The sequence below is a fragment of the Hirundo rustica genome, chromosome 9 (genome assembly GCF_015227805.2).
Source record: "Hirundo rustica isolate bHirRus1 chromosome 9, bHirRus1.pri.v3, whole genome shotgun sequence".
Classification (NCBI taxonomy): domain Eukaryota; kingdom Metazoa; phylum Chordata; class Aves; order Passeriformes; family Hirundinidae; genus Hirundo; species Hirundo rustica.
The window spans coordinates 22,485,843-22,499,585 of record NC_053458.1 but is presented as its reverse complement, the minus strand read 5'-3'; the positions used below and the strand labels follow the sequence as shown (position 1 = coordinate 22,499,585).

The 13,743-nt window shown below is 38.0% G+C and overlaps 1 protein-coding gene across 4 annotated transcripts in view; it reads right to left on the bottom strand.

The window, feature by feature from the left end:
• Nucleotides 1-496: 496 nt before the first annotated feature.
• The window catches only part of DENND1B (DENN domain containing 1B), a 151,173-nt gene continuing 137,926 nt past the window's right edge, over nt 497-13,743 (bottom strand). For all 4 annotated transcript variants that reach the window (XM_040072614.2, XM_040072616.2, XM_040072613.2 and 1 more), the window contains 3 exons: nt 10,268-10,347; nt 9,021-9,234; nt 497-7,781 (listed from right to left, as the gene is read on the bottom strand). In XM_040072614.2, coding sequence (XP_039928548.1) covers nt 7,233-7,781; nt 9,021-9,234; nt 10,268-10,347 — 843 coding nt within the window. In that variant the 3' untranslated portion in view covers nt 497-7,232. The remainder of the gene's footprint in view (nt 7,782-9,020; nt 9,235-10,267; nt 10,348-13,743) is intronic.

Below are 13,743 nucleotides of genomic sequence, written 5' to 3'. Positions count from 1 at the left end.
TCCTCAAGAGCTCGCTGACAATACTTGGCTGAACAGTACAAAAATACTTGGTGAGATCACAATTATTACTTTTTTTAGCACCTAATGTGAAAGGTTCAAACCACAGAACCCATCAGTTATTACTGTACCTTCTTGCTTGTTTCTCCTTAACATATACCTATGAAAAAGATAATATACCTACTTTTTTGGCAGTAATTTGAAGATCTAGAGCCCAAGAAAAGTGGTTTAACAAAAAGGAATGATTAGCTAAGGTTTTTAAAAGTTCCAAAATAGCACTGGCATTTCAAAGGACATCAACATTTATCATTTGCACTAATCAATTCATTATTGCATTCAAGAAAACAGAGTCTGCTTTCTCTACATTTGAGAAAAGGAAAATTCATTCAATGGAAAAAAACTTCCAAAATAATACAGAATCATTTTAATCTTTATGCCTGATAAGCATGAAAATGCTGCTCAGATCAACCCATCAAACAAGAACCTGCATCACCCGAGGAATTTTGATATTGTTAATCTTTATTTTATAGTACAGTGTTGGGCACTTTATGGTAATGTGGAATTCACCGAAAATTCTACTGATGCCACAAATTTTGGAAGGAAAAAGAAAAAAACAAACCACACCACACATCACGGCTCACTTAATACATCTAGACAGTGCACTACTAACAGTAGTCTAAGGTCAGAATTACAGTTCTCAAGATGACTTTGAACAGTAGTCCAGAAGGTGCAAAAGCATGGAGTAAATTTGGCTCTAGTTTTGTTAAAAGGTCAGTAACTAACCACATTTTTAAAACTGTAAGGCTGGTTGTTCGGTGTGTTTTTTTAATCTCAAAATTATCAATAAAATCTCAATGTGTCCGGTACTTCATATCTCTCTTTTTAATATTAAAGGCTCACAATAAGGGGCATTACTGGGAATGGTTTTCGAGGGTCACCAAAAAAATGTTACGGAAAAAAAATAAATGAGATGCATCAAGAACCATGATGTTGCTTTGTTCCATGTCGAGGCATTTCTCATCATATCTGACACAGATTCAAAATTAACAAACACAAACTGACAGTTTGCCAAACATTTAAGCATTTTAAATTGCTCTTCCTACTCAAAAATCATGAATTAACAGACGTGATGTGCTTGTGTGCAAGCTACCAAGATTAGCTCTTCCACAGTGCTTTATTGCCTCATTCAAGTATATTAATTTAAATAAGGTCTCAAGGAAAAATCAAGGATTGAAATAAAATGTACATCAATATACAAAGAAATTAATTTACAAAACCTTAAAAGATACTGGCAACATTAGCAGATGTTTTAAGTAATGACTTATGATAATTAGGGATGTCACAAACTAAATTCTTCTGGTCATTGCCATGAACTCTCACCTCATTGCTGGTCCTGAAAAGCAGTGCTTACCACCTCAGCTCTTTACCCAGGATAAACAGGTGATCAAAGCAGAAACGAAACATCTTAAATTCTAATAGTTTACCTTACTTCAACTTAAGGTTTTACCTTTAAGAGTTATCTGGAACTACTGGTATGTGAATATTGGCTTAGGCCTTATTATTTCTACAGAATGTGACATCCATAATCACTCCCAGTCACTAGAAATATACATTTTCCTCATTAGAATATATTTCTTCATGTTTTTATCATACAATCATATTTCAAAGCTACATGTAATTTTACACATTTCTGAAAAATACAATTTCATGGATCTGCTTGAAAGCAGATGTGCACTACTAAACTACTTTGAAACAAGGAGAAATATTGCACAAAATTCACTGAAGATTTGAAAGTCAACACATTTCCCCCTCCCAAGCAAGTTGCTCCCTTATTTTTAACAGAAAGAATGCTAATTCACACAGAATCATAATAAATGTCAATGTACTTAACTTATTTTCCAAATGCGAATACTGTTACTAGATTCTAAATACAGGTGTTGTTAGTATTGACCTAAGTACAATTTAATTGAGTACTCTTTACTACAGTACACCTTGCAGTAACTCCCAACTGTGTTACCTGCTGCATACTCCAACCCAGCAGAGGATGGCAATGGCCCTGCCGCCTACATGGGCTGTGGATGGCCCTCTAGACTGAGGTGGCTGTGGACTCACCAGAAACTCTACAAGAGTAAGCGAAGCAGCTCTCAGAGAGACCTGACACGTACTTTCAACCATCCAATGACTGAAACGGTGGAACAGATATTGCAAAATGGATCAAGGAAGGTTTTGCACTAACAAACCACATCATCCCTTTCCATTCCTTTATTTTCAACACCCCAAGGAACATGAATTCTAGGCCAGCTGTGGTCCATGCACCTGGGGTGAAGGTGAGGACACGTTCTGGTCAGCTCAGATTCTGCTAACAAGTAAACTGGCAGAGGCAGACACACCTAATAGCAGCAAAGAAGTTACTGAAGACAATTCACATCACCATTCATACTCGTTTTGCTGGTGCAATTATTTCTACATTCATTCTTCAAAGATTTACTGCAATACCATGGGAACAGACAGCCTTCACCATCCTGAGCTTTGCAATAAGGAAGCTGTTTACTAGCCACATTTGTTTAGCCTGAAATTTCAGGCTGTTGGGAATACACTGGCTAGAGTCTCACAGAACCCGGACTAGAGGCTGGTGCCAAGGGAGAAGATGCTAACTCCTTGGAAATCAAGCTCCTCTTGAGCTCTCCCTGAGGAGTCAGGGAGGTCCATGGTTAGGGGCTCTTTCTGCAGGACAGGGTACAGTCAGGATTACACAGGAGGCATTTGCAAAAGGGCCTCACGCTGGCACTTGATTGTTGCATGAAATGTTTGATTACTTACATGCATAGAGAAAGTATTTTAGATACCCCTAGCAATTCTATTAGACAGCTGCACCAACGAAAAATTGTTCTGTAGAACTGAGCATCATTGACTGTAGGTGGATAAGGAGAACCTGTTTTAAACACCTGGTTTAACTGTTCTTTTGCCTAGACTTTACATTGGTTACAAGAACACAAGATTGTAAACTAGCTCATCCTAAAACCTGAAAAGACATCTAAAACAGAATTTTAAGGTCTAAAACACTCTTCTAATAGATTGGGTGGGATTTTCAGAAGCACCCAGCATTTGTCTAAAACTCTGCCTGAAGTCTGTGTTACAATGCCTGAGAGGGGACTTCAGCCAGTGTTGAGAGTTTCTGATGATCCCACCCCAACAGCAGCAGCACCACTGAAATGCTAAATGACAAGGAAGGGTTCAGTCGACAACTTCTATGAAAACTTCTACAACTACATTTTTTCTTCAGAACAAGTCTATTTTTCAGAACTACATGATACCCAAATATGTGAGATGGAAGAGCAAACCACTGCCTATTCTACACAGACTGCCCTCTGCATGCATAGAGGGTGGGTAGGGATCACCTCTGCATCCACAGTCCTCCCCTGATAGCTGCAGTTTTCCTCATTACATCTCTATACACGTGAATGGGAAGGCTTTGACTGGGACAACGTATTATCCATTCTGCAAATCCCACAGGGAGTTAACTCCACAGGCAATATTACTTCTGCCTACATGACTGAGCTAGAACTACTGTAACTGAGCTAGAACTGAAATCTGTATTTCTTCAAAGTTACCTCTCCTGTGGACTTCCAGGCTCTGCTTCACCACACTGCACTGGAACAACCCAGAAATCCCTTTGTCCTTCCACAGCCCCTACTTTTTCCTTCCAAACCAGATGAGAGATACAGCTCATTTTAGGCAGACATCTATGCAAAATAAACTCAAAAATATTTATTTCAAGACCTGGTTTGACTTTCTGCATCAGAAATTTCTTCCTATATGTAAGTAACGGACCACAAAGCTTAATCAAATAACCTGGTACCCCCCTTAAACAGGAGAAATGGGAATATTTTTGAGATCCTGAAGAAAAGAAATGCCTCTGAAGAAGACCACAGGAGCTCTGACTGAGCAGAATTCAGTTCTCACCAGTAGCTGGTGATCAGTGTTGATGATTTTCAAAGACACTAGAAGGATTTCCACAAATAAAAAGCATACAAGTATAAAACTTGCTAAGTACTGGACCTGGAAAATTTATCTTAATATAGAACCAAATGTGGTACTAAAAATACTGCATATGTAGCCAATAAACAGTTTTATATTATCACAAGGACAGAGAACAAGAGTGGTGAACCAGAAATATCAGTTTGGACTCTTATCTATTTGGTAACTGGCAATTCTATTCAAATAAGGCACAAATATTAGCCTTTTTAAAAGATCAGTGATAGTAAGTGGAGAAGATTCCATATATTACAGAGTAAAAAAATGTACCTACAGTTAAAATCAACATATATATAAGACTAAATTATTTCTGAACCCATACAAGGTTCAAAATCAAAAAAGACATACTATTTAATAATTGTAAACAAACTATGGGCTTTGTAAATAGTAAGGAAACAATGCAGCATAAGCAGAGAAACATTTTGACTGTAATAATTCTAAACTGAATGTACCATCTTTTTTTTTAATCTGTTTACTTCTTTTCAGCCTGCATTTTCACTCTGTGAATCATTACTACAGTGCCTCAATTTTGAAAGATTCCACTATCAAACTTTCAATTTTATTACCCTTATAAAAACTCAAGAATACTGGCAATCTCACATGGCTTCCTTATTTATTCCACAAAGCTGAGAATGGGACAACCTGCGTGATAATTTTTTCAGTGTCTAACCCACATGTAAAGCCAGTAAGATTTATGCCTGTACTAAACAGTCATTTTTGAAAACCATTTTCTGGCAGCATTCCTGGACTTAGGTGTTCGATGGTTTTGAAACTAATGATGGCCATAATTTCTGGAATTTTTCTCTCTTCCTCCTTAAAACATTGATACTGTTTACTATCTTTAATAGATGAAGAAAACAAAGCAACTTAGATTGAACCATGGATAGAAACATCATGTGAGTTGCAGAGGAAAAGGTGTACCTTGAAATTCTCATCACAAAATGCAAGGAGATGAATGAGGAGTAGGAAGTGCTACAAAACAAAAACCTGTGTATTGCCTGTCTTCTCTTAGACACAGTTGCAGCACGATGCTTGGGCAATGTTCAGTACCAGCAAGGGAGAACAATGCCCTCAATTCATTAAAGCCAGCTTTAAACAAGGAATCATCAGGTTGCTCTGGAGCTTTGTCATCTGAACAGCACATGAGCCACCCAGCCTGACACACTTGGAAAGCTGAGAGTGAAGATTTCCATTATTTTTATGGTACTTTTGATTACTAATAGTGCAAAATATTTTTCCAAGTAATATTTTTTGTTATTAAAAAAGTTCACAACGTATCATGTTGATGCACAAGAGGAAACCAAAGGATAAACAAATAGCTTGGAGTACAGACCTCTGGATGTACAACTGCCAGCTCTGGAACACTGAGATTCTCCAGCAATGCAGATGCCCTCCAAAATGTTCATGCTTGATCAGACACAGATATTTCTGCAAGATTTGCACTTTTACAACCTTTTATCTTTGTTGCACTGATTAAAAAAAATTAATTCTGGAGGTTCCTCAGTACTGGCCCAGCCCTTCTCATTCTGGAACAAGATGAAACTTTGCAGTAACAAACCCCAGGTCGCACTCAACTGAGCCTCTCTGCTGAGGTTCCAAACAGTGCCTCAGCCATTCCATGGAGCAATTCCCTTAGGTCAGCTGCCTTGTAAGAAAGCAGCCAAAAAAACCCTTTCCATTTGTGTCAGCTAGAAGGAAAATGAATTAATAAATCTCAGTGAGGCAACTGATATGAAACTGTGCTACAAACTACTATTAAGGTACTTAAGCACAATCAGATCCAAATACCAGCCCCAGGAATGCATTCACTCAGGCCTAGGCTGAGATTAACAGAAATCATTCATGCCAAAGAGGGAAAGAAAAAAGGTTTCATGACTTAGAAGACCAGAACATTCTTCTCAGGCAGGTTTCATCCTATACCCATGTCCTATTTCTACCAACTTTAGTACAAATAACCCTCAAAGCTGACAACTCCAATCTGCTGAAACTGATTAATTGTCTTTTCTGTCCTGAGCTATTGTGGAGACAAGGTATAAATGGTGAGGTGGAAAATGAAAAGATGAAGAAAATTTCAAAAATGAAAGAGCTGCTCCACAGAGCACTAAAAATGTTCAGACTTTAAATACCCAAATATTCGTCAGGAACACTGCCAGAAGGATGACAAATGCTAGTTCTAAATACATTATACATCAGGACCACTTATTCTCCTTCACTGAATTTAGAAAGAAGTTTTTGGTTGTTCAACTTGGCTAAAATGAGAGTTGGATATATGCAGTCTCAATCTCAATCTCTAAATTTAGCTTTCTAGTGCTACAAATTAGGCACAAATTAGTTTTCCAACTATTAAACTGCAGAAAATAAAAAAAAAAAAAAATAGAAATCTATCAATTCCACTTACACTTTCCTTTCTGAGAATTTTTAGGTGAATTAGTCTACCTAGGGAAACTGTGTCTTTAAAGTGTCTTAGTTGTAAACAGAAGTCAATAAATGTCACATAATTCAGCACTTCATGTACTTTATAGAAGAGAGAAAACCATGTGCTACCTTTTTGAAGTCTGGAAGACAGAGCCACAGTATTAGTTTAGAGTAAGTTCCAAGTTGTAGTCACAAGAAATTCCTTAATCTAAAAAAAGTCTCCTTACCTCCCCCCACCTTTGCTGAAGCAAATTCCTGCCATGGAAAATCATTATTGCTGTTTTGTAGATTTGCATTCATCTTCTAAGACAGTTAAACCCCTTCTCAAAAGATTAAGGCAATTATTATTCATTACAAATATTAACATTTGTACATTTCAGACAAATCAGACTGCTTGGTTCATTTCATGCTAATGGAATTAACATAGTACCTTCAAAACCCGGCTACCTTTAGACGACACCCTTGCTGCTTAGAGGAAGCAAACACTAGGAAGCACCATACACTTCCTGTATTTTTAACAGAGACTAACTAGTACCTGATTTGAGAGAGCATTCATATATTTAATTCCATTTTGTGGACCTAACTATAACAAACAAACTGAGTAAACGCAGAAGCGGATGTCCAATGGCAGAAAATACATACTCAACGGAAGAGAATTATTTTTTTAACAGAAGAGCTCTTATTCCTTTCCATTTTTTGGTTATCATGTTATATGGAGTTACATGGAGTCCTGAGTAGCCTCCCTTTAACATCTGATGGGAGTCAAGATTCTCTTCTCATACTTTTTATGTTTTATTTCCACTGCTACTGCTGGATAAGCTATCCTTTGAAATATTTAAACCATAGTGAAAAGCAGAATTCAGTTTACATAATGACACCACTTCTTGAAGAAGTCCACCTTCTTCTGGAGTTTCATCTCCTTCCTTCCCACCTTTCTCCCAAGGGACCAGAATGGATGGCTGTTGAGCGAGACCTGCTGGGAGCTGATCTTCTGAGGTATTGCTTAGTGTTTCCTTAGGCTTTCCATACTGACAGGAAGAAAAGCCTGCTTTGAAACTTTCTAGGGAAGTAAACTGGGCATTTGGTCGTTCTGGAGATAGGCATGTCAACCTAGTGGTGTCCATCTTGTCAGTAGTAAAGTTGCCACTCTTCTCTTCTTCCATCCTCGAGAGAGATTCTCTCTGGCCACCAGAAGAAATTTGCTTCCTTGGCGACGGGGGGAGCTGCTTCCCATGGAGGACACTGTCATCCTGGCCGAGGTTCCACTCTGCCTGGTCATTAGCACTGCTGCAGAGCAGCGTAAGGTTGCTCTCACTAGGTGCATTTGACTTGTTCTGAAAGAAAAAACGTGTGTTCATAGTTAATGTCACAAGAAACATCTCTACGCTGGTATCTTTGAAACACAAGTACTGGAAGGGATTTCGTACGTTCCTAAATCATGGATTCCCCTTGGGGCTCAGTGTTACAAAACAACTATCCCAGACACAATGCAAGGCCAAGTGCTCTTACATCTGCTCACAGAACACTGTCTCTCAGCCTAAAGGACTGCCTCTGGTAGCACAAAGTGGAAGGATTTCTGTCTCCTCTGTCCATTCAGGCTTTGCATAAGCAGTTTTGACAGTGAACAAAGACATACTTTTCTAGTTTGTACCCATAATATGAGAGGGAGGGGGACGAAAACTAAAACCAGATGGCATTTCCTCTTTGCTTCATTATACCAACTTTCAATATTAAAGGTTTTTGGTCAAACAGAACTGGGCATTTTATTAATCTAACCCCTATGTGACACTCATAATATAAAATTTTACAAGCTTTATAAATATTTGCATCAGTATTCGCTGCTCCAGTAATAAATCATCTACTACAGGATCCCTTTCAGCAAAAGTAAGTGTTGGACAGCTGATATGTGCTGGAATTCAGAAACACTCAGCTTTTTTGGCTAATACCACAGCAGTGACTTGGTGAGGGTTTTAAAACTGTAGGCAAGCAGTGTGTTTACACTAAAGGACCAGTGCCACTCTACCTAAAATAAGAACAAGGAGACCTCTTAGAAAACTCTGGAGTAATATTCTAGCAGTGTTTCAGGTGCAATTACCACCTGGATCCCATGACTTAAATCAAAAAGGAAACATCATTATATCACTATGACTAGTCTAAGTCTACAAGGTGAAAATGAAAATGACTTCTAATTTGCATTAAAAAATCCTAAACCAGCTCAAGGCATATCAGATTTAACAGCAAAAAATAATATATATATATATATATATAAATACAATACTAAACTATTTGATTAAGTTAAATTATTATACTGTTCACAGCTCTCTATGCAGTTACTGCTTTAAGGGAAAAGTACTGTTCCAAGATGACTTAGTAACCTGGACAATTTCTTGGCTGGTGAAAAACCATCATGCAGTGGCCAGCATGAGTGTACTGTGATATAGCCCTAGGAAGACACATCAGCAATTCTAAGGAGTGTGCTGCAGAGTCTGAGCTGCATGTTGTTCATTCCACAAGTGCGGGATTCCACTGTAAATGGACTTGGGTCGGTTTTCAAATGAAAGCAGAAGACTAACCGCAGTCTTGTAATCAATGTCATCCATTGATCTAAAGAAATCCAGGCTCTTTGCTCCTGAGAGTTTTCCTTGATCTGAACTGTGTGTGCTCAGCGTGTCCAGAATCTCTCCAAGCAAGTCCATTTCTCCTTGATGCTGAGTTATTCCAGTTTCACCAGAACCATCACTATCATAAAAGTAAGCAGAAGCTTCTTCACTGTCTTCTGATGATAACCTGAAAACAAAACTCTTCCATCAGATAGGAACATAAAAGCCATTTTATTATAGCCACTTCTGAAAGGGCATAAGAGAATGCATTTTGAGACCTTTGAATGGGAACATAAACCTGGAATATCTTTCTACTCAAGAATTTTCCTGAACACAGATATACAGTGTCGATTGAGACGCAGTTACCATTAGCTGCCTCCTGGCCCAGCCAAACACTTTGTTCCAGTGGCAAGACTCCCCTCCTGCAACTCCTCCTCCATCATATGGGCAGATTTCCTCATATACTGCCTATCTGCAAGGAGAACTGGTGCTTTTGTCTCTTATTTCCTCTCTTGGTCATTGCAATATCCTCACCTCAGACCCCCATCCTACCATGGTCTTTTTCTACCTCTATCAACACTGCTACAAAGGCTGTTTTCCATGGCTCACTGTTTTCATTATATCCTTTTAACACTTCACTAGCTCCCTCTTCCCTACTATACCACAGCTTAAGCTGCTTGATTTTGCTTTTAATGTCCTTTCTGGTTTATATCCAGATGTTCATTATCAAAAATCAACTCCTGACTTCAGAACGTGCCTCAATATAGCTTAAGCCTCAACTTAAAAGTTTTCCTTTAGTTCCCATATAGAAAGACCTTGATAGAAAATTTCCAAGGTCTTGTCTTTCAGATCCTTCAAAAAACGTCCCATTGTCATGGCCACAACACAAGCCTTAAAGAATAGATTAGCTGAGGTCACTGCCCACCATGCTGATGAATATTTTGCTGTTTCTTTGTGTATGTAGTCTTTTTATCTGGAGGCTGTGAAGACTGAGGATTATGTCAAGCTCTTCTGGACACTATAAATAATGGAAAGATATAATAGCCTGTCCTTCTTTTTAAAGCAGATTTAAATCCTAAACTATTTGACATCATCTAGATCAAGAATTGAGGTAGCAGCCTGGACAGGAGAGAAATGTGTCACTTGAACTCCACTTTGCTGAATAACACTTGTTACTTTCTCTCCTAAACATATATAACACATCCAAACAGACTTCTTACTTGCTTGTTCTCTCAATTTCATCATCGTCATCTTCATCCAAGGCAAAATTCTGGTTACTAAGGCGCTGGTTGAAACGAGTCTGGAGGAAGGACAATTAACATTATAATTTTGTTTATTTTTTCTATTTCAGCATTACTTATCTGGAGACCAGCTGCCACTTTACTCATTAGGGCTTCTGAGCACTTGATGAGGAAAACCACATATTGATCAAGTCTTGTAAAGATTGTTCCAAGTCCTCAAGCATCACCAATTAAAAAGAACCATTTCTCTTCATGGCCTATGGAGGGTCTCCTTATTTATGCAAAGCCTGGAGTGCCTTATTATTTATGCAAAGCATTGATTAGCAGAAGGCTGGAAACTGGAGGAAAAGCATCACTTAAGTCTAGCAGCTACCCTTTCTTGAAAGCACATCACAAAAAGCACTGTGGTTCACTACTTTCTGGTAGAAACCAAGCTTTGGTTCATGTGGTCTCTTGAGCATGAAGGAAAACTGATTTTTGAAGTAGCAAATACAAAGGAAGTTGGGAGAATCTCTACACAGCTATGTTTATGTTATGGTGCTGTACAGGACTGCAGAGTAAATAATATCCAGATCAGAAACCTTGCACTAAGAACGCCTTTGTGCAGGATAATTTACTGTGGATTACAATTAATTCCAACTCAGTGCACACTCAGAGCACCTCAAGAGGATTTTACATGGAGGAGCTAGTGTGCTGTAAATTCACACATTTCTGTACAGAATACTCACCTATTATATCACATTCAGCAAACAAAAATAGGCTAAAGAATTCCACAATAATCAGAAAAAAGTCTCTATCCTGACCAGAAAGTTTAAACCATGAATTTCAGTCTCTTGTACTTCGCAAATGACTGTCTTCAGGAATATATACCTCTTATACTTGTTTTGTATCAAAACCTTTTTGTATAAGTTTAACTATACTAGCAATCAATGCACTGAAGAGATATATGCACTGGATAGCTACCAATAATTTAAAGACATATGGATGGAATTTGTACAGAGGGAAAACAGCGTTAGCTAAATTTGAGGAAAATCACATGCAAATAAGAAGTGCTACTGCCCACATCTCAACATGCAGCTCACCAAATGCCTAAACCTGCAACAAGCCCCTGATGGGGAAGAAATATGGCCTTAATTTCAGACTACAAGGAGCTTGAAAATCTCGTACTGTGAGGATTTCAGTATGTTACCTATTACAGATGTTGTCAGTGTTCTATAAATACCAGGACGCTCTCTGTAACTCCCCACCACCCCATTGTTTACAGGAACACCTCAGTATTCATTCTTTAGAGACTGAGATTTTTTTCTTGTTCAACAAGAGAGAATTTAATTAAAGCAGCAAGTTTTGATAACACTTTCCACAGCTTCTTGCCCTCAAAGAGGAAACATATGGTTCTTAATGTGTTAAACCAAGTAATAGTTGACGGAAAATGAGAAAATTATTACAGTATTACAACCCATTAAACAACCCTAACTAAGGTTCATTTTGAGCAAAAAGTACAGGATGGAATACAGAGAAACTAACCACTTCTAACTATTTCATATTTTGTGAGTTTTGTGTTGTTCCCGTCACTGTTGCAATCCTGCCTGTAACTAAAGGGAAGGGACCCACTCTGTCAACTGATACTGGTGATTGGTTATCTCAGTGATCCCTGTCACAACCACAGCCGCTGCTTTTGGTTTAAAAGTTGCAGCTTTAAGTATTTATCTTCACTGGCAAAATTAAAACACTTTGTTTCAGTAACACTGGAAATTAACCATTTCCCCAAGAAAATTCTGACATGACATTGTAATTCAAGCTCTAACCAGGAACTGGCTCCTAGGAGGCAAAATCTTGTCTGCCTCTCTCATTTTCTTTGAATTTGCATCAAAATTTATTCCTACTAACATAAATATGAGATTTTGCAGGGAAGAAAGTTCTTTAAAATGTTGTGAAGTTGCAGAAAACAAAATGGAAACTGACACTTGTTCATCTGTAGAGGAATTAACTCTGTCAATGGAATAAAATTCTACAAGATAACACTTGCTGATTTGTTGAAATAATAAATAATATTTCAAAGAGGACAGATATCAAGCTTCAAGAAAAAAGGGGAAAAAAAGGAGAAAGTTGTGTCTTTGAGAAGCAGGAGCTGAATAAAATTAAGAATCAGCAAACACCACAGCCATTAGAGTGGCCCCTCAGAACATCTATGAACAGTAATATGCAAGTGTGATAGTGAAAGCACGAAAAATCATATAAAGGAATGTAACAGCCAAGTTGATAAACCTAAAACAAGAACTCCTAGCTCCTGATGGCCAAACTCTTTGAAAAAACATTTCTGTTACTTTTTTGTTACCAATTTAAATGATTAGGGGTAGATTAAAAAATTACACAGGGAGACTTTCAACAACTAAACCAAATAAAATGGGATTTACATACAAAGAAAAAGATATCGGGGAAGGGAAGGGAATGAAAATATCTGGCTGTAAATAACAACCTTCTCCAGCATTTACAGCTCTGTGAGCTAACCAGGGAGACAACAAGCAACACATGTTTTTGAATAGGTGACTTTCCTTTAGGAGCTGTAATAAAAACGACTGCAAGGGAGGGGTACGTCCAGACTACTTTGCAAAGAAAGAAAAAGAAAGAAAGAAACCCTTAATAAATTTCAAAAGGAGAGCCATAAAACTTTTTCAATGCTCCACTAGGCAAAGTGACAGAGTATGTGCACCTGCAAAAGCTGTCAGAGTCATTTAAGAAGTCTTTCCATTACTGACGTATCCTGCTGTTTGCAGTTATTTAAGCTTTTAATTTCTGTCTTTTCTGCATTTTGAAGTGTGTAACCTTTTTTATACCCCTTTATGAAAAAAGGACAGACTTCTGCTTCCTTCCTGATTAGCATTCTAATAACAACCAGACCATTTAAATTTATTACCACAAGAAATGATATGGAAGTAGTCCTTTCTTGCTGCACCAGAACTTTATAAAGTCTTAATAGACTGCTGTCATGTTTTTTTCTATAAAATAAAGGAACAAACTCCTTTAAAGTACCTAGTTGTTCTGCTTCTTCCAAACAGTTCTGCTTAGCTATTAAATCTATTTCTTAATGTATTTACTTTATATCACAACAAGAACAGGGATTCAATTTTTGCTGTTTCAAATTTCTCTCATCTCCCTGCACATGGCATCTCTCATTTTTCTTGGAATGTAAGAGCTGAGTACGTTTAAACACAAGCTCATGCTCTCCACAATCTGGTGTGAGCCTATATATCCTTTCTGTATTCACCATATCCATCCTCTCCAGTTGCTGCCCTGCTTCAACATCTCCTAGTGCAAGTAGTCTGCAGCCTATACAGACCTGAACCAATGCTGTTCACTGAAATGAGGAAAAGAAACTGACAGTATAAACACAGCGGAACCAAATAAAGGGAGAAACAGTCCTTAAACTGTTCTCTTCTGCTTGCTGGTAGCCTCAC